The sequence below is a fragment of the Bombus bifarius genome, unplaced genomic scaffold (genome assembly GCF_011952205.1).
Source record: "Bombus bifarius isolate JDL3187 unplaced genomic scaffold, Bbif_JDL3187 scf7180000007968, whole genome shotgun sequence".
Taxonomy (NCBI): domain Eukaryota; kingdom Metazoa; phylum Arthropoda; class Insecta; order Hymenoptera; family Apidae; genus Bombus; species Bombus bifarius.
Genome location: NW_022884354.1, coordinates 310,357 through 328,437, shown reverse-complemented (window position 1 = coordinate 328,437; position 18,081 = coordinate 310,357). Strand labels below are relative to the sequence as shown.

The window sequence follows — 18,081 nt, the reverse complement described above, 5'->3', positions numbered from 1 at the left end:
TATTACAAATTCTTAATGATATCAACGATATGGAATGTTCTTTAAAAATCGGAAATTTGTATAGAATAATTAAGTAAATAAACAGGGGTCCGTGTGAAGAACAAATTATTTTTACACGTTATAATACAATGCCAATATTTATCAAAAATATCCTATATTCTGCATTTAACACTTTAATGAATTCTTTTAAGTATCAATATTTTTGACTAGATATAATAAAGCTGTTTTTTTGATACTGAAACACAATACCAGTTATAATGGAAATCAACTATCAGTTAAATAACAAAGGAACTAAAATAATATACCAAAGTTCCTTTTTTACAATATGTATATGATAAAAACTACTATATAATACACAAAAAAATACATTAAAAACATTCGGATGAAAAAGTAATCACGAAATTATTATATCCATTTTGAATTGAAAAAGAATATATCTTTCAAATTATTGTGAAAGATTAATTTTACTTAAAATGATGACTTTTTATGTGTATTTTATAGAAAAAAATGTAACTTTATGTATATTCAGTATAAGACATTAAAGTTAATATTAGTATATGTATATATATACCAAGTTTCTTAATCGATAATTTGCCTATCTCCGCGTTTTTAACACATGCATTTGATATTTCGTTATCTTTACAATATAAGTACAAGTATGTTGTCCTAATGTACTTTTAGTGTGTATTTTGCCTTTGTTGGTTCTGCATCGTTAACCTTGCTATTTCTTCACCGAGAGTATCGATGTTATCCTAAAAGGATAACAATGAGTTAGAATAACAAGTTCATTTATAGATATATGTTTTACATTTTTACGTTTACCTTTAGAGTAATATTCTTAAATAATGCATCTTCGAGAACCGCTTGGAGTTTTTGATTTATTTCTAATGATAATTCAAGAGTCATATTATCATCCGAGACTCGTTGATTGTAGACAGAGGCCATTATTCCTCCATGTCTTGCTAATTCAGCCTGTAATTCAATAACAATTAAAACTAAACGAAACTTATAATTATTTAGATTTATAAATTACCACGAAAGTTACAATGATAGTTTAAATTTTTCTTGTTAAACTTACTGCATTTCTCCTACTCTTGATATGCTTGTACATAAAAAGTGAAATATAATATAATATAAAATTCATAATATTTATAATGTAGTATAACTCCGTTTATATAAACCTGTTGGAAACAAATTAGTCCACATAATCAGGTCGTTCATATAATAGGAAATGCCCTATTTTTGTTCACTATGATTTTTCATACAGTTAATAAGAATTCATGTTCATATAAAAAGATTCCACAAAACATTTGTTCTTAAATACATAATAATATGAGAATATACCACAAAATATGAGAGTGTGCCACATAGCTAAAGTTCAGTTAATCAGGCACTACTAAAATTTCGTTTATATAAATGGAGTTCCACTGCATCTATAAGATTCAAAAGTCTAAAGATGAAATTTACCTTATATTTATCTCTCTCATTGCCACCCATGGCACCAATATTCTCATGTAAAATATAAGTTTGTATGATTTTCTTTTTCTTCTGCAATTCTTCAACTAATATTCGAGTGTGTTCCTCAAAAAAATCTAGTTTTTCTGCTTTCCTAGCATTACTCTCTTGTAACTTTATAATACGATCTATTAACAATTGTCTACTAGGCTCTGTAGGCTGAATACTTTGGTCACCATTGATACTGTTATCGGATAAGGCACCATTTAAAGCATCTCCTAAAATAATAATAAAAAATAAAGTAACAATAATAATAAATATCAACACAATAACATGTCAAAACATGTATAAATATTTAAATCTCGTATTTAAAAACCTGTATTTAATGAAATATTTGATCCAGTTCTAGATGCAACACTCAACGAATTATAAGGTATTGATGTTTCGAACGCATCTAATTTTTTCCGACACTGTTGAAGTTCACGCGTCATTTCCTTCATACTTAGTTGTTGTTTCCTCTTTAACACCGCATTTTCTCCTTGACTATCTTCCAATTGCTGAGCAAGATTTTTCGCTGCCTGCGTTTGTTCCGTAAGACACCTTTCTAAAACTTCACTTTCTTCGATTCTCGCTTTCTTTTCTCGAGCAAGATTTTCTTCCAGTGCTTTTACTTTATCAGTTAATTCACTTACACTTTGATATAATGGTCCATGCTCTTGTTCTAATTGTTTTGCTTTGGCTTCAATGGCTGTAAACTCCGATTGTAGCCGTACATTTTTATCAGTCAATTTTTGCGTGAAGTCCAGCATCTCTGCTTCTTTCTGTTGGCACGCAGACATATCAGCCTGTAATTCTTCATTAGCCAAACGTAAATGTTGGATCTCTACTTCCGTTGATGCTAAGTATTGATTTTTGCTATGTTAAAAAGAGAAACAAATTACTAATAAGATAAACATAAAACAAGCTAAAATCATAACTTTAAAAGAGTGATACCCACTGTTGAAGCTGAGTCTTCAATGATTCTAACTCAGATACTTTACTTAGTAGTTCTGTAATTTCTTTTTGACGTTGATCTGTTATAATTTTCAAATTATTCAGATTACTTTCATAATTTAAGCGGTTTTTTTCAACATCCTGTATCTTTAAACTGAGCGTGTTGTTTTCTTCAATTAGAACTTGTTGTCTGTGTTTCAATGTATCTACTTCCTTTTGTAATTGAACCCTCAACATTTCTTTATCCTCAGTAACGTGTCTTTCTAAAATTAAACGTGCCTGTTGTTCCTTCAATTGCTGATCTAATGTAACTGCTTTATTCTCTTCCGATTGTTGAAATTTTCGCATTGTTTCTTGTGTTTCTTTGCGGACTTGTTCGCATTCTTCCTTCATTTCGTTGATCCTGATCTACAAAAAAAAAAAAACAAAACTGATATAAAATTACATACAAAACAATAAACTACCTTCCCTTAGCGTTATTACCATGGCTTTGTCTAATTTTTGTTGAGTTTCCTTCTGCAAATCCATTTCTGTTTTCAATTTGTTCTGAGTCCATTGTAACTTTATATCCCTCATCTTTACATCTTCCTTTAATTTTTCAACTTCTCTCTGAAGATCAGTTACCTCGCGATGTTTTCCAGTTAGAATATTACATATTCTACCTCGTTCCCCTTGCATTTCTCGTAATTTACTATGCAGTGTCTCTTGTTGCATTGTCATTTCTTTTACTTTACGTTCTGCAGATTCCTTCGCCCTAATGACAGTAAGATAAAAAAAGGAGATATTAAATAATTATAAAATATATTGATAAAAGCTATACAAATTTGATGTACCTTTGTGTATCAATAAGTTGTTTCTCACTAACTGCGTATTTCATTACCATGCTTTCCCTTTCTTTATTTGCAGCACTGTACTCTTTTTTATACATTTCCTGTGCTTCTAATGATGTGTGCAATTCAAGTGTAAGTCTGTTTATTGTCTTTTCTAATGTTTCTATTTGCACAGAAAAGATCTCTCCTTTGTTTTCTGCTTCCAAAATTCGATTCCTTTCTTCCAGGTGTTCAACTTTTTCCTGTAGCTTCAAATGCTTAGATTTTAAATCCGCGTAGTCTTTTAATAAAGTAAGATAAACTGGATGTTGCAACAAACTCTGTTTTGATTCTTCAAAATCAGCACTTGCTTCTCCTTTTTTATATATTGTATCAGTAATAGCTTCCTCTATATTGTTGCCTCCAGGATTTAATACCACAAAATTAAGATTGTGATTCCTACTTGTATTTGCACAAAGTACATTATCATTTGTTTTATTAACATTGTTACTGATGGAAGAGGATTCTGACTGTTTTGAATCTTTTAATTTAGGGGAATGATCAATGACATTATTTTGATCAAAGATGTATTCATTTGTAATTAAATATTTACTATTTTGTTCAATATTTCCACTTGTAGTTTCATTCGAACTTAACATGAAAGTGTTTTTATTTTCATCATTTTTTACATATTCATTTTCTACAGTTTGCACATCCATTTGACCTTTTGTTAGATAAGAAATACTTTTTGTTTTTAAAAACGAATCTGATGTATTATTGAATGCTAATCCTGTCAAAGAGGATTCCATGCCAGAAGATTCTTCTGTATACCTTTTCTCATTACAAATATTATCTACAGATTTCATTACTGAATTATATCTCATTGCTATATGTTGTGGTAACAGTGCTTTTTCCATGATGTTTGTAGATTTTTCTGTAATAAAATTTAAAAAGTTACGACTTTTGTTTAGAAACTGAGCATTTGATTGCATTATATTAATTGGATTTGTTGGCAGTGAAATTTTCACCAATCTGCTATCATCGACCAAAGTTGGTCTAGATATTACATTGCTCTGTATCTTAGTATCCTTGATAATTTCACATAGTTTTTGTTCTTCATTAAAATTCTTTTCATATTTAACTAAACTTCTTGGAGCTTGACCATTATTTACTAGTAATTTTCCATTTGCATTAGGATGATATACTTCTTCTTCCGTTTCTCCAATATTTTCTTTAACTTCACAGTTTTCATGTGTGTCTACACCAACAATATTTTTCAACGATTTTGTTTCATGTTCCTCCATATACAATTTATTGTTAAAAATTATTTCTTCTTCATCATTACATATTGTATTTGGTGATATAGACCTTACATTATGATTAGAAATTGTATCTGAAGATGTACATAACAGTGTATCATATAATGTCGTTGAAGATAATTTAATATCATTACAGGAAGATGATTTCTGAAGACACTTTTCTTGTGAAAGGATTGTATCAACAGATGTTTGACATTTTATAAACTCACTTGTGAAATTACTTAAAGAAGTGGAACTTTTTACAGTTGTGTCAATATTGTTTCTCTCTATCAATTGATATTTCTTTTCATCACTGTTCTTTATTAATACTGAATCTCCTCTAATTTCATCAGTGCTGTCTTGTACAAGCTCCTCATGAATTGGCATTGTTTCTTCATGTATTTTTATATCTTGTTGAGTTATAGGATTAATATCTAAAAATGTTAATCAAAGAAGCAATATTAAAAATTTTAAACAGTTGCCATTTGAAATATTTTTATTTAAGCAACTCGAAAAATAATTTATATTAAATTTTCGTTAAACAGAACTCCTCAAATCGTACCTTCCGCAATCGAAACATCTGATGTTACACTGGAATCGGCCTGATTGACATTTTCAGAAAAGATTTTGTCCTGGAAAGATAATTCCAATTTCTTTCCCTCCATTTCACCAACTGTAAATTCCATTTGTTTCGGATCAACTTGACCCTATTTCGTTGTGTTACATTTTCTGACGAAAACTATAGAAGTTGAGAAATTTTCTCAAACTGACAACAAACTTGCGATTACAGCATTAAGCAACAATCGTGGAGAAAGAAATTAAAATCAAAGAAAATAACCTAAAAGTTGAAAAATTTGAGAGAATCTATCTGTCATTCTTTAGATTGTTTAGTCTGTTTCTAATTTTCTAACCATTATTATGAACATGATTAGTGTATCCACGAACCGTATAACACTGGACCTAAAAACATCGACCAAGAATATGTGTAGTTGACGCGAATGTATGTAGTTGATGCGAATGTGTAGGGCGTAAAATCAGAGACCAGTTGGTAAGATACACTTATTCTAGTGTATTGTGTGTGCATTTAGCTACAATATTTTATCCAAGACTATTTCAACATGTCAAGTTTACCGATTCGTAATATAAACAAATTATCGCATTTATTTCAACCGAGTACATCTACGATCGCCACCAATAAAAAAACAAATCTCTCTTCGAAAAGCTACGAAGTACTCTTTCTATTTCATCGTTTGTTTTTATTTGTATTGTTCGATATTTATTAATTATAATGTATATTTTTTATATCATTAATTGCAGAACTTAGTTAAATATGGGTTGATCAAACAAATTGCCAATGGAATGTATGCATTTCTACCCTTAGGCTTACGCGTTTTAAATAAATTAATAGCACTCGTTGATACCGAAATGGAAAAGATTGGTGCTCAAAAGTTATTACTTCCAGCTTTAACACCCACACAGTTATGGAGAAAATCAAATAGGTTTGATGATAATATGAATGAATTCTTCAAATTACGAGACAGATCTCAGAGGGAATATATACTCAGTCCAGTATGTATCATTATTGAAGATATCAGATAGTAGATCAATAAGTTGAAGAATAAAAAATAATTCAATAAATTTGTCATGTCTCTAAAGACACATGAAGAAGCAATTTGTTTTATGGTGTCATCAGTAGGATCATTATCACCAAAAAGGTTTCCCTTAAGATTATATCAAATTTCTAACAAATGGAGGGACGAAATAAAACCAAAATTGGGATTCTTGAGAAGTAGAGAATTTATCATGAAAGATTTGTACACGTTTGATATAGATTTGGACAGAGCAAAAGAAACATATGCACTAGTATGTGAAGCTTATGAGAATATATTTAAGAAAATAGGAATAACATATGTAAAAGGTAGTGAAATAAATAATGCAATTTCATGTTTCTTTTATTAATATTATTCATATTTGCAGCTATTGGTGATCCAGGAACAATTGGAGGTTCAATGTCTCATGAATATCATTATATAAGTAGTATTGGTGAAGATAATGTTTATACATGCTTACCTTGTCAGTACAGCATTAATAAAGTAATGTGCAAGAAATCACAATGTCCAGAATGTGGGAGTGTATTTGAGCAAAATAGAACTGCTGAGGTGATGGGAAAAACTAATTTTTGAACTAATCTAAGATTCTGTAATAAATGATTAATTTTTATTCAAGGTGGGACATACATTTCTATTAGATACAAAGTATACAATACCTTTAAATGTAACATTGAGGGTAAACGAGGAAATAAAACCCTTAGTAATGGGTTGTTATGGACTTGGTTTGAGTCGTATTTTTACAGTCATGACTGAATTATTATCTACCAAAGAAGAATTACGATGGCCAAAAAATTTAGCACCATATACTATTTGCATTATACCACCAAAGGTATACACTATACAATATTTTTTATAAACAATAAATACTAAAAACTCATTATAATTTACAGGTAGGTAGCAAGGAAGAAAGCGCATTACAATATGTGAAAGACATAATAGAGGTTTTAACTCCATTAAATACTGATATTATACTTGATGATAGAACACACTTAAGTATTGGAAATCGTCTTATGCACGCCCGCATAACAGGATTCTCATATGTTGTTATAATTGGTAAATCCGCAATACAATCTCCACCTTTGATTGAAATTCATGATATAAATAGTTCGACAAATTGTCAAATACCTTTGAATGACATATCTAGTTATTTCAATAAAGAAGGTATAAAAATTTAAAAATATGAAATACATTGTACTATTGTAACAAGTGCATTTATTACAAACACATGTTCTGTAGTGAAAAGAAATTGTTATTTATTTCTCACTAAATACAAAAATGTTTACAGTATTGAGTTGTTATTATAAGTTCTCTAAGTAACTCTAGTGTTCTAATTTAACTTTAACTCTGTGATATGCATTACAAAGAAAACCTCGTAAATTCCAGATATTTTTGAAACTTTCCGGTTGGACATTATATGACGCATCTACAGCTTTTGCCCAAATTTCTATTTCTTTACTTCCCTCTTTAACAGGGAGATCTATACTCCACAATGTCCAGCTCCAATATCGACCTTCTTTGGCGTTCTTATCTTCTGCATTTAAATCAGCCGTATACCAAGTTTTACCTTGGTTATTTGTTATGTCAACCCGGATGATTTTTCGACCCCCTCCCGACCAAGCATATCCTGCAAAAACGTTTTGGTCAAGGTATAATTATAATATTAGTGTTGTAAAGATAAGTGAAATCTTAAAAACTATACTTTACCCTTCACATTTATCTTTCCATTTACCACTTTGATTGTTTCTGCATGTTCTGGTTTGCAAATTGCAGAAATCACAGGCATTTCCTGTATAGCAGGTGCCTTAGAAAAATCTACATTATCCCAATCAGTACTGGGAGAGAAACCTTTATAGTCACCTTGTTGCCATTGTGATGGGCTTTCTTCTTTTGAAACAATTATTCTGGCTATAAAAATTACAGAAAGGCTTACAAAATTATTAATTAAATTGTTTGATTATAATATTTATTACTCAGTACCAAGCCATTTTACATTCCTAGCACCCACAACACCTGGCACAATTACTCTAACAGGAAAACCATGATCTCTTGGTATTGGTTGCCCATTCATTTCATAAGCTAAAATTATATCTGCTCTAGGGTCCATAGCTTTGCTAATGGGTATACTTGCACCATATGGTGTACCAGAAGGATCTAAGTCATATCCTTCAAACTTGTTCCATGAAATTATTTATATTTCTAAATATTTTTTTATAACTTTTAATATTTAAAAAACCTCTCTTTTTCGTTTATACATTAATACCTGTATATGGTTGTAATTATCCTCATTAATTCCTAAATCTTTCAATACATCACATAGCCTTGTACCAGTCCATGTAGCATTACCAACAGCACCTACACCCCAACTAAGTCCTCTCAATTGTCTTTCCTGTGATAAATTAAAAAAAATATAATGCGTAATAAAAAATATAAAAATACTTTTTTAAAAGAGGGAGAATATATCAACTCACTTGTGCCATTTCTGATCTTCTATTTCCTCCACACATTATAGCGCTTGTTATTGTGTACTTGGGATATTTCTTTATGTCTTCAAATTTGAAAGTCTTTTTTATTACTTCTTCTATAGCTAATTCTAAACTATAAGTCTTCAAGTCTATTTCAGGAACAGGAAGATGATTTCTTACATAAAATGTTTCCCTAAAATGAAATAATATTTTAAAAGTAAATTTTTTTACACATAAAATTTCTAAAAATTATATTCAAATTTACATTGGTGTAATGAAACTTTCTATCAATAAAGAAGGTGGTGGTTCAGCACAAAAGGGTTTCTGTCCATTTATCTTTAAAACTTTGTGCCTTATGGGTTCTTTTGAATATGGATCATTTTCATTAATTGCATTAGAGGCTGCATCATCTTTAGATATGTTTCCAATTCTCATTGATTCAAGGAGCTTATATATTTCTTCTGTATTATGGTTAGCAAAAATTGCCCAAAATGGTTCGATTGAACTGCCAGCTGCCATTATTATTTTAGAAGGACCACCTGGATGTTTTTCAATAAAATCTGTTATGTCATATACTCCTTGTTTAAATGTTACCCAAATCCCATTTTGTTTATTATCATGTTTGCCTACTTCTTCTAGATTGTATGTCTTTAAATCTGCTCTAAACTCTCCACATAAAGTAGGTTTCTTATCCAAAGCTTGAGCTTTTTTATAAAATACGTAATAATGTAAACCTAATATAGATGTGGCAACAGTAATATATGCTGCATATTTTGCATAAGAACTATATTTGATTCTATTTTGTTTAATATACTGTTCTTTATAAGATGAGTATTGCCTAAATGGTTCAAGATAGTACTGGATATAAACACTTGTCGCTGGTGACAATGGTCTAAAATAATTAATATTTTTATCACATTTATATAATATTTTATTTCATTATAAAATAAGATAATCTTAGTTTATTATTTATTTATATAGAATTATTAATATTCTTAACATATAAATATTATTATATCACTATAAAATATAACAATGAAATTCAAAGTAATAAGAACCTATTTCTTAGATGATTTAAGATCCTCGAATGTAAAATCATAGTTCGAAATTTTTATATTTTATAGTTGACACAACAGTATGCAAATAGTACCAGAAGATTTTCTCATAAATTAGATGAATCGTGTATACATATGTGTGTAATAATGGATTACGTATTTAATCGTATGTTAAGGAACCATATGTTAATGATTTATATAAGCAAATCATTATGTATATATGAACTTGATTTTATCTTTAAGATGTAAGTTTTCGAACGGAGATATCACAACAAGTATAATGTGTATCATGGACATATGTTCATGATGTGTATGTTATGTATATATCAAATTTTTATTCCATGATGGCTCCCTGTCATTCTTGTGCATGGATGTTTTCGTAATTATTTGCGTCATTATTTCATTTTCAGTACTTAGAGTCTCGTCTCAATGAAACCCTTCAAAAATTATATAAACAAGAATAATAGTTAAAACATACATAAAAAGACATACTTTTAGTACTGCCTTTTCAAATAATACAGAAATTACTTATATGACATCAAGAAGTTATCTGCTTTATTAGTAAGTAAATACTTGATGTCCCTCTTCCCAAGATTTTTATTGTTATATATTTTTACAATTTTAAAACGTGCGATTACATAAATATTTTTATCTGAAAGATGTTGTATCTATCAAAGTATTATTTATTCATTTAAAATCATTGAAAATTCAGTATAGAGGTTATAGGTATGGTGTATGGTGTATAGGTGTATTGAAAGATAAGAATTTACGAATTTTAAATAAAGCAATATATTATTATAGAAAACAATGTATTTGAAATTTGTAAGATTGTATAAATTCTGAATATAATTATTATTGAAATCAATGTATTTTTTTAGGTAAAGGAAATGATAAAAATTGAATAATCAATTATGGCAATGGCTATGAGAAAACGGAGCGGTTCTGGCTCCAAACGCCAACATAAAGGAAAACTTGTACCTATTTATGAAAGCTTTTTCAAAGGAGAGGATTTAACACTAGCTCATCCAAATTTTTGGAATGAATTGTTCTTAATAAAACCTATGGTCAGTATCTTCATTATTTTCAAATATTAAACATTATTTAATATTATATACAAATACAATTAATAAAAGATAAACATTTCTGAAACTTTTTTGTAATTTTGAGAGAATGTTGCAGAGGTTCCAAACTAAAAATTCTTCTAATCTACCATGAAAATCATTGAGCACGTTTTACCTGCAATTAAAATTTTTTATTAAAAGAAGAATTCATTAATAGTAAAGATTATCATTAAATTGTACTTTTCTTTCTTTCTTTGTCACATAATCTTCATGTATAGGATATTTGTTATTTTCTTGACATCTCTTCTTTCCTTGCTTTTTCTTTTTTGAATCTATTAATTCATCAATAATGTAATTATCTTTTAATTCCTTGAGTGAAGTTGGTACGCTTTTATGATCCTTTGCATTATATTGAACTTTATCTTGTGATTCTCTCTCAGATGACACTTTTGGTTGTTCTTTCTGTTGTTTAGACTTATTGCTAACTAAAAATTTATTTGTAGTTATTGTTTATAAATCGATAATTTTATGAAAAAAATAAAATATGTATTTCTGATTTTTAACATGTACCTTTGGGTTCAACATAATCCTCACATTCTATTTCTTTATGCAAACTACCTGGCATAAATTTGCATTTGAAATTAAACCATGCTTCACTTGTTTGAACTCTATATTTTAAACATTTTAATTGATATATACATACTCTCCCATAATATTTAGTTACTTCCCATGTTGGCAATGACTATAACATTAAATAAATACAAACAATATTGTTCAATTATAGATATACATTTGTAACATGCTTTTACACTCACTTGTATTAATTTTGTAACAAATTTACCAAACATGATGTATTAAGACACATTTATACAACCAAGAGTTAGTTTTTAAATACTGGAATCATAAGTTTGGAATATCATTCTTTCAGTGGAAAAAAGTTTTTAAGTAAATCAAATAAAATGAAAATCTTTAGTACTTCTTGTTTACAACAAATTTTCTGATGAATCCTTTCTGTCAAAGAAAAAACAAATGAATCATTATATTAAGTACCTTGTGGTTAAATTCACATTCAGTATTTAATTGTTTTAACAATACATGTTCCTTCCTATATTTTTAGGTTCCACATATTGAAAGTGAAATTTTACATATGACTGCAGAACAGTTAAATGCAAGCAGAGAAAACTTAAATGCTTTAGTCTGCCATTGTGTAGATACATTAGTTGATGAACATCCTTTCAGAGTTGTATATGCTTTACAAACTTTAGCAGCTGTTATTCAGTCCATGTATAAAAAAGCTAGTCAAGGTGATTGTGGATTTAATTTAATAGATATCTTAGTAGGATTTGATTCTGCAGAACAGAGGATGACAACATTAATGCAACATTGTAATAATTTCTTAACAGGTATATGCATTTTAATACATAATAGGTAATTACTAATTCATTTATGTTAAGAAATCAAAGATTCAAATATACATTTAACATTTAAATAATCTACAGTTTTTCAAAAGAAACAAACCGATTATTAAAATTTTCCATGATTCTAGGTGAATACCCTGATAGTTTAAAAGCTTTGTGCTTGAAATTGTTGTTAATTATTGTAACTGGCATGGACAATGTTAGTCAGAACACTTTGTTGGAATATGTTATGCTTAATAGTGTTTTTGAATCTCTGGTTCAAGTAGGTGTTACTTTAGTATGACTACTATAATTGTTGACAATGATTCCTATTAAGCATTAATATTTTCTATTTCTCTTTATATAGCTTTTAAGAGATACAACAGCTAGAAGCCGTCACGGACATGACGCAGTATTGCTTTTAACACTTCTAGTCAATTATAGAAAGCATGAAAGGGCAAATCCTTATATTGTTAAGTTATCGATTTTGGATGATGAATTAGCTCTTAATGGCTATGGGCAAGTTATATCAAGTTCATTGATGGACTTTTGCAGACAGTTTGTTCAACAAAGAGCAGGTATAGAACATTCATAATTATATTTTCAAATCATTTACTATAAATGTATTAATAAGAATCATGTTATATAGAAATACAAGCATCCTGGTTATCTTCCTTAACCAGTATAGTCGGAAGTATGTTCGTTGGAGAAGAAGAAGCGAAAACGCAACAAGTCCGTGCAAATAATGCATTGTTATTAGCACTTTATGAAGCAACACATTTAAATCGTAATTTTGTAACAACTTTGGCATATACACAAAGTGATACTAGTGCACCACCTTCTCCAAATAATACATTGGGACCAAATGCGGTAGCTCCCGGAACACAACTATCTGACGTGATGGCGCAGCCATTTAATTTGCTGGCCACATTCTTACAGTATTGGTGAGGAGCATAGTATTGCTGTAAAAAGAATAATACGCGCAAATATGTTGTATTTTTTATTGTAAGAAACTTGAATTATTTCAGTTCAATAGTTATGCAGGTGATCAGAACAGAGGCAATAATGAATAACGTTAAATTGTGCTTCCTCATATTAAGTTGTATTGCCGAGGATCAATATGCAAACAGTTTAATGCATGATGCAAATTTGGCATTCAGAGTACAACTCCATCGAGTACCGATGCATCATAGAAAGATACAAGATAAAGCAGCACCAGCACAACCATTAGCAGCTACCTTACTTGGTATTTATAATTGTCATATGTATCTAGTACTAAAGTTTGAATCGTTTAAATAATTATCACAATATTGTAGATTTACTTGTCGAATTCGTTACATCGCATATGATGAAAAAATTTCCATTGGAACTTTATCATCAATGTATTGGAGTTCTACAGAGGTTGCTTTGTTACCAAAAAAGATGTAGAGTTAGGCTTGGATATCAATGGAGAGATCTTTGGACTGCACTAATTAATTTACTCAAATTTTTAACCACTCATGAAAGCCACCTTATTAAGAAAATGAATATTTTTCCATTAGCTATTCAGGTAAATTAATGATTTATTTAATTTTCGTATCAAGTATAAATTTAAAAAATGAATTTGATTTTTTTAGGTTGTGAATATTTTAAATTTGTTTATTACGTACGGAGATACATTCTTATCCTCCCCTAGCAGTTATGACGAATTATTTTATGAAATAATACGAATGAGGCTTATTTTCACAAATTTGAATGCAATGGGTATATATTAAACAAATCTTTCATATTACTTTAATTTAATTTAAACTCATATTTTTTATTGTTTTAGTCATATAATAGTTAATAATAAAAATACTTTATTTATATGTTCAAGCTCTCCGTTATTCAACAAGCGAATCTTATGAGTATAAAGAACATGCATTAAAATTGACAAATTGTTTGGTGAATATGAGAGACATAGTAAATCATTTTCCACCAAAAATAGCAGCGTGGTTAGCTAGTGAAAGTTTGTCCACTCCAACAGAACAACAAATTTTAGCTATCATAATACAAAATTATGATAGCCTTACTTTAAAATTGCAAGATAATTTAGATCAATATGAAAGATATTCTGAGAAACCTAATCATGTTGCATTCTTTGAGGAAATGGTAATGCTCAATTAAATAAAATTATGATTCTAAATGTTTTGTCATGACATGATTATTTTTTAGGTAACTGGAGTTGTAATTGATACTCGAGGATCGATAGATTTGAGTACATTAGACACACAGGCTATATTACAAGAACTATCGAATATTTCGTAACATAGGTTCTATGTAAAACGTGAATCAAATACTGTGTGTCATTCCGTTGTCATGTATTATAATGTATTTTTTTTAATAAAATCAGCTTTATATGTATGTTCTTAATATCACAAAGAATGTATAGCTAGTTGCGAAAGTAACACATCGTAGTGTGTTCAATCGTTGCGCCATATTTCTATGGATTGTGTATACAAGATTAAAAAAGATCATTAAAATTTAATAAGTATAAGATAGAATCCTTCCATTACTATCCATGCTTTTCTTCACAGATTCATTTTCTTCGTTATTCTGCTATTTTTTTTTTTTCAAGGTATTATTAAAACAGTTACAGTCTTAACATTTTTTTGCTAGAATCGCAATACCTGCTTTGGATTGATTTTGTCTTTGAAGCTGACTACTGATAAATTCTCCTATTTTTACTATTTCATTAAGATTTATTCCAGTTTCTAAACCTTGTCCATGTAAAAGATAGAGTAGATCTTCCGTAGCAATATTTCCAGAGGCTCCAACTGCGTATGGACAACCTCCTAGACCAGCTACAGATGAGTCAAAAATTCTTATTCCATGTTCAAGGCTAGCATAAATGTTTACTAGTGCCTGTCCGTAAGTATCATGACAATGAATTGCAAATTCATGCATGTCATTTGATACATATCCCAATTCATGTAATACATTGTTTATTTTGTTAGGTGATCCTACACCAATGGTATCTCCTAAAGAAATTTCATAGCATCCACATTGTAACATGAATGTAGCTAAATTGGCTACAACTGTTGCTTGAATTTGACCTTCGTAAGGGCAACCAATGATACATGATATATATCCTCTGACTTTAATATCATATTTTAAGGCTTCTTCAATAACTGCTCTAGCTGTTTTCATACTATCATCAATGGAACAGTTGATATTCTTCCTTGAAAAAGTTTCAGATGCAGCCAAAAAGATAGCTATTTCTTTTACATTTACTTCCAATGCAGCTTTCAAGCCTTTTATGTTTGGTACTAATGCTGAATAAGAAATATCTGGTTTCTTATTAATCTTTTGGTACACGTCTGCATTGTCTGCCATTTGGGGAACCCATTTTGGAGACACAAAACTGGTAACTTCTATATTCTTTAATCCACTTTCTGATAGTTTGTTAATGAACTCAACTTTGACTTCGGTTGGGACAATATTTCTTTCATTTTGTAATCCATCTCGAGGTCCAACTTCAACTACTTTTACAAAGTTACTAATTGATCTCATCTTTTTTACAGAAAAATTACTTACATTATTCTTACTGATAATTTTAAACATCATTAATTTAAAAATGTACATATTAGTATATTCTACTTTTATTTTCTTTTCCTTATAAAAGAAATACAATACTATACTTAAGAGAAATGTATTTGATATGCAGTGAAAAATATCCACAATACATTGCTCAATATAGAGTGATAAAATGTGCCGATAAAAAAATGTTATGATAATAAAGTGATGTAAATTCGTAACATTGAATTACTTTAATTAATGTTCAATTACGTGAAATATTAAAATACAAAACAAGTCAAAGTTGTATTAAAATAATATAGAACGCACAATAAAATAGTGTTCAAATTTCTGGGAATTTTTATTTATAAATATATAGAATTTCTGTTGTTCTCATTGTTGAATCTGTTATAATGGCGCTACTCTCCACTGCGACGCCATTTTTAAAAGTACTTCGTAATAGTGTAAGAAAGACATGTGTATGTACTATATATCTAAGTAATTTCAAATATCTTTGATATCAACGTATTTTCTGAAAAGAGAACGTGAATTGTATATTTATGTTTAGTGGAATAATATTTGTTCTTCTTATCATTTATTTTTTTTGATTGATATGTGTCGTGTAGTGTCGTGTACATTTTAACTAATACTTCATCGTTACACATCGAACTAGAAATAAAATCAGTCTGTGCTAAGAAGAAACATGTTTCCAGCTTATGCCTATTTGTCAGCTTATGACAGACACAAAAAACTTATAAATGATTATTTCACATTGTACGGAGGTTCAGTGTCATCTTTGAAACGGGATACGTATGTTAAATTTTTTAATTGGTTTTCATATGTTATAACTTGATATCATAACCATATTGTATTATTAATATATTAAATTGGCGTTTCATAATTAGTGAGTTAAAGTTAACTTACGTTTATTCAAAATATGAAAGTTTGGTAAAAAAAGCATTTTTACCAAATGTTATAAATATTAATATTAGAAGGGTATTTAAAAGAAATGTGCATTACATAGAAATAAACAATTAAAAAAAATGAAAGCTTTGTAAACTCTAAAACAAGCAGTTCTTGACGTTTCGGCCTGTGTTTCGAGGTCCCGAGATAAGACTGACTATGACGTTATTAGAGAAAACCATAGATTTCTGTGGGATCAAGATAATGAACCAGAAACATGGGGTGCTCGTTTGGCAAAGAAATATTATGACAAATTGTTTAAAGAATACTGTATAGCTGACTTAACATATTACAAACAAAATAAGGTAGATTATAATATACATTTCAATATATAATGAAGTATTCTGAAATTAAATCCTGGAGGTCAATATTAAATAGGTTGCCTTAAGATGGAGAACAGAGAAGGAAGTTATCGTTGGTAAGGGACAGTTTGAATGTGGAAATAAAAAATGTAAAGAAAAGGAGGACCTTAAATCTTGGGAAGTAAATTTTGGTTACATAGAGCATGGTCAGAAAAAAAATGCTCTTGTCAAATTAAGTAAGTCGTTTTATAGTTTGTTTAAGTTGTTACATTTGGAATACAGGCTTATCATTGATATGCACTTTAAGGACTGTGCCCTGAATGTTCTATAAGGTTGAATTATAGATCTCAAAAACGTGAAGCAAAGAAACATAAAACATTAAAGAGATTAGGTACAAATACTGAAACACCCAGTAGTATGCCTAGTACATCAACAGTTCCAATTAAAATTGAAGAGGATAAAGGTACAAGTAATGTTGGGAAATCAATTGATGATACAGAAAAAGATGAAGATGAATCTAAAATTTGGAAAGAAAAACCAATTGAAAATCTGGAAAAAACAAGAGAGGAAGAATTTGAAGAATATCTAGCAGATTTGCTAATGTGAGAAACAAAATTAAAGTTTCTTATAAAATCATCTGTTACGAATAATGTTTAAAAAAATACGATAATTTCCATACACAACATGAGTCATGTTCAAATAAATATAACATTTGCAGTTATTGTATCTTTATTTTGATTGATGCGTATCTCATGTTCTATCCTTATATTGCATGATAACAAGACTTAGTACATATTTTTTAACTTTTACACACTTAGATAACTGTTGTTATTTTTTACTTACATTTACAACAAAACCTTGTTGTGAAAAAAATCTAGCACCACAGGTAATAATGTGTATATATATACATATATGTGTATATTGTATAATAAATACAACTATTTATTTTTATTGCAGTCAAATATTTTCAACAACCACATACATTATTGACAATAAAGTAAATTTTTGAGTTAGCCATAAGATTTAAATAATTTTAATGCACAATTTTTATTTCTTTCATTATTATTGATATATGCTATTTCATTGAGAAAAGAGTAAAACTTCCATTTTTGTACATAATACAAATCATTTCATAAATTACA

At 29.0% G+C, this 18,081-nt stretch overlaps 7 protein-coding genes across 13 annotated transcripts; 3 read left to right on the top strand and 4 right to left on the bottom strand.

Annotated features, from left to right (window-relative positions):
* LOC117209657 (coiled-coil domain-containing protein 186) lies at positions 1–5,443 on the bottom strand. Of its 3 annotated transcripts, XM_033451919.1 has the most exons (10): positions 5,118–5,443; positions 4,786–4,989; positions 3,282–4,650; positions 2,932–3,202; positions 2,453–2,856; positions 1,832–2,370; positions 1,468–1,733; positions 1,079–1,102; positions 823–972; positions 1–752 (listed from the first exon to the last, which is right to left on the bottom strand). In XM_033451919.1, exons 1-10 carry the CDS (start codon positions 5,239–5,241, stop codon positions 678–680), a joined length of 3,426 nt encoding a protein of 1,141 aa, XP_033307810.1. In that variant the 5' UTR covers positions 5,242–5,443; the 3' UTR covers positions 1–677. The 3 variants fall into 3 exon arrangements, with proteins under 3 accessions (XP_033307810.1, XP_033307798.1, XP_033307803.1); XM_033451907.1 differs by having other exon boundaries at positions 3,282–4,989; XM_033451912.1 differs by lacking the exon at positions 1,079–1,102 and having other exon boundaries at positions 3,282–4,989.
* A 114-nt stretch (positions 5,444–5,557) lies between these two features.
* LOC117209781 (probable proline--tRNA ligase, mitochondrial) lies at positions 5,558–7,402 on the top strand. Its single transcript, XM_033452153.1, has 6 exons — positions 5,558–5,784; positions 5,873–6,124; positions 6,212–6,473; positions 6,533–6,714; positions 6,782–6,994; positions 7,056–7,402. The coding sequence occupies exons 1-6, from the start codon at positions 5,674–5,676 to the stop codon at positions 7,338–7,340; spliced, it is 1,305 nt and encodes a 434-aa protein (XP_033308044.1). The 5' UTR covers positions 5,558–5,673; the 3' UTR covers positions 7,341–7,402.
* On the bottom strand, positions 7,361–9,961 carry LOC117209752 (probable sulfite oxidase, mitochondrial). The gene is made up of 7 exons (XM_033452105.1): positions 9,686–9,961; positions 8,893–9,519; positions 8,634–8,820; positions 8,426–8,551; positions 8,143–8,335; positions 7,870–8,070; positions 7,361–7,789 (listed from the first exon to the last, which is right to left on the bottom strand). The coding sequence occupies exons 1-7, from the start codon at positions 9,724–9,726 to the stop codon at positions 7,485–7,487; spliced, it is 1,680 nt and encodes a 559-aa protein (XP_033307996.1). The 5' UTR covers positions 9,727–9,961; the 3' UTR covers positions 7,361–7,484.
* On the top strand, positions 9,911–14,566 carry LOC117209691 (armadillo-like helical domain-containing protein 3). 4 transcript variants are annotated; one of them, XM_033451984.1, is made up of 11 exons: positions 9,911–9,927; positions 10,561–10,746; positions 11,861–12,146; positions 12,290–12,423; positions 12,508–12,718; positions 12,790–13,084; positions 13,169–13,386; positions 13,457–13,689; positions 13,757–13,883; positions 13,996–14,270; positions 14,334–14,426. In XM_033451984.1, exons 2-11 carry the CDS (start codon positions 10,594–10,596, stop codon positions 14,424–14,426), a joined length of 2,025 nt encoding a protein of 674 aa, XP_033307875.1. In that variant the 5' UTR covers positions 9,911–9,927; positions 10,561–10,593. The 4 variants fall into 4 exon arrangements, with proteins under 4 accessions (XP_033307875.1, XP_033307865.1, XP_033307880.1 ...); XM_033451974.1 differs by lacking the exon at positions 9,911–9,927 and adding an exon at positions 9,956–10,243; XM_033451989.1 differs by lacking the exon at positions 9,911–9,927 and adding an exon at positions 9,956–10,243 and having other exon boundaries at positions 13,996–14,566.
* On the bottom strand, positions 10,738–11,888 carry LOC117209797. Of its 2 annotated transcripts, none has more exons than XM_033452195.1 (4): positions 11,794–11,888; positions 11,559–11,637; positions 11,314–11,485; positions 10,738–11,228 (listed from the first exon to the last, which is right to left on the bottom strand). In XM_033452195.1, exons 2-4 carry the CDS (start codon positions 11,589–11,591, stop codon positions 10,954–10,956), a joined length of 480 nt encoding a protein of 159 aa, XP_033308086.1. In that variant the 5' UTR covers positions 11,592–11,637; positions 11,794–11,888; the 3' UTR covers positions 10,738–10,953. The 2 variants fall into 2 exon arrangements, with proteins under 2 accessions (XP_033308086.1, XP_033308095.1); XM_033452204.1 differs by having other exon boundaries at positions 10,738–10,918; positions 10,984–11,228; positions 11,559–11,867.
* On the bottom strand, positions 12,874–15,871 carry LOC117209784 (hydroxymethylglutaryl-CoA lyase, mitochondrial). The gene is made up of 2 exons (XM_033452168.1): positions 14,789–15,871; positions 12,874–13,102 (listed from the first exon to the last, which is right to left on the bottom strand). Exons 1-2 carry the CDS (start codon positions 15,741–15,743, stop codon positions 13,074–13,076), a joined length of 984 nt encoding a protein of 327 aa, XP_033308059.1. The 5' UTR covers positions 15,744–15,871; the 3' UTR covers positions 12,874–13,073.
* A 268-nt stretch (positions 15,872–16,139) lies between these two features.
* Positions 16,140–17,660, top strand: LOC117209792 (protein FRA10AC1). Its single transcript, XM_033452180.1, has 4 exons — positions 16,140–16,484; positions 16,777–16,942; positions 17,016–17,175; positions 17,247–17,660. The coding sequence occupies exons 1-4, from the start codon at positions 16,378–16,380 to the stop codon at positions 17,543–17,545; spliced, it is 732 nt and encodes a 243-aa protein (XP_033308071.1). The 5' UTR covers positions 16,140–16,377; the 3' UTR covers positions 17,546–17,660.
* Positions 17,661–18,081: the final 421 nt, after the last annotated feature.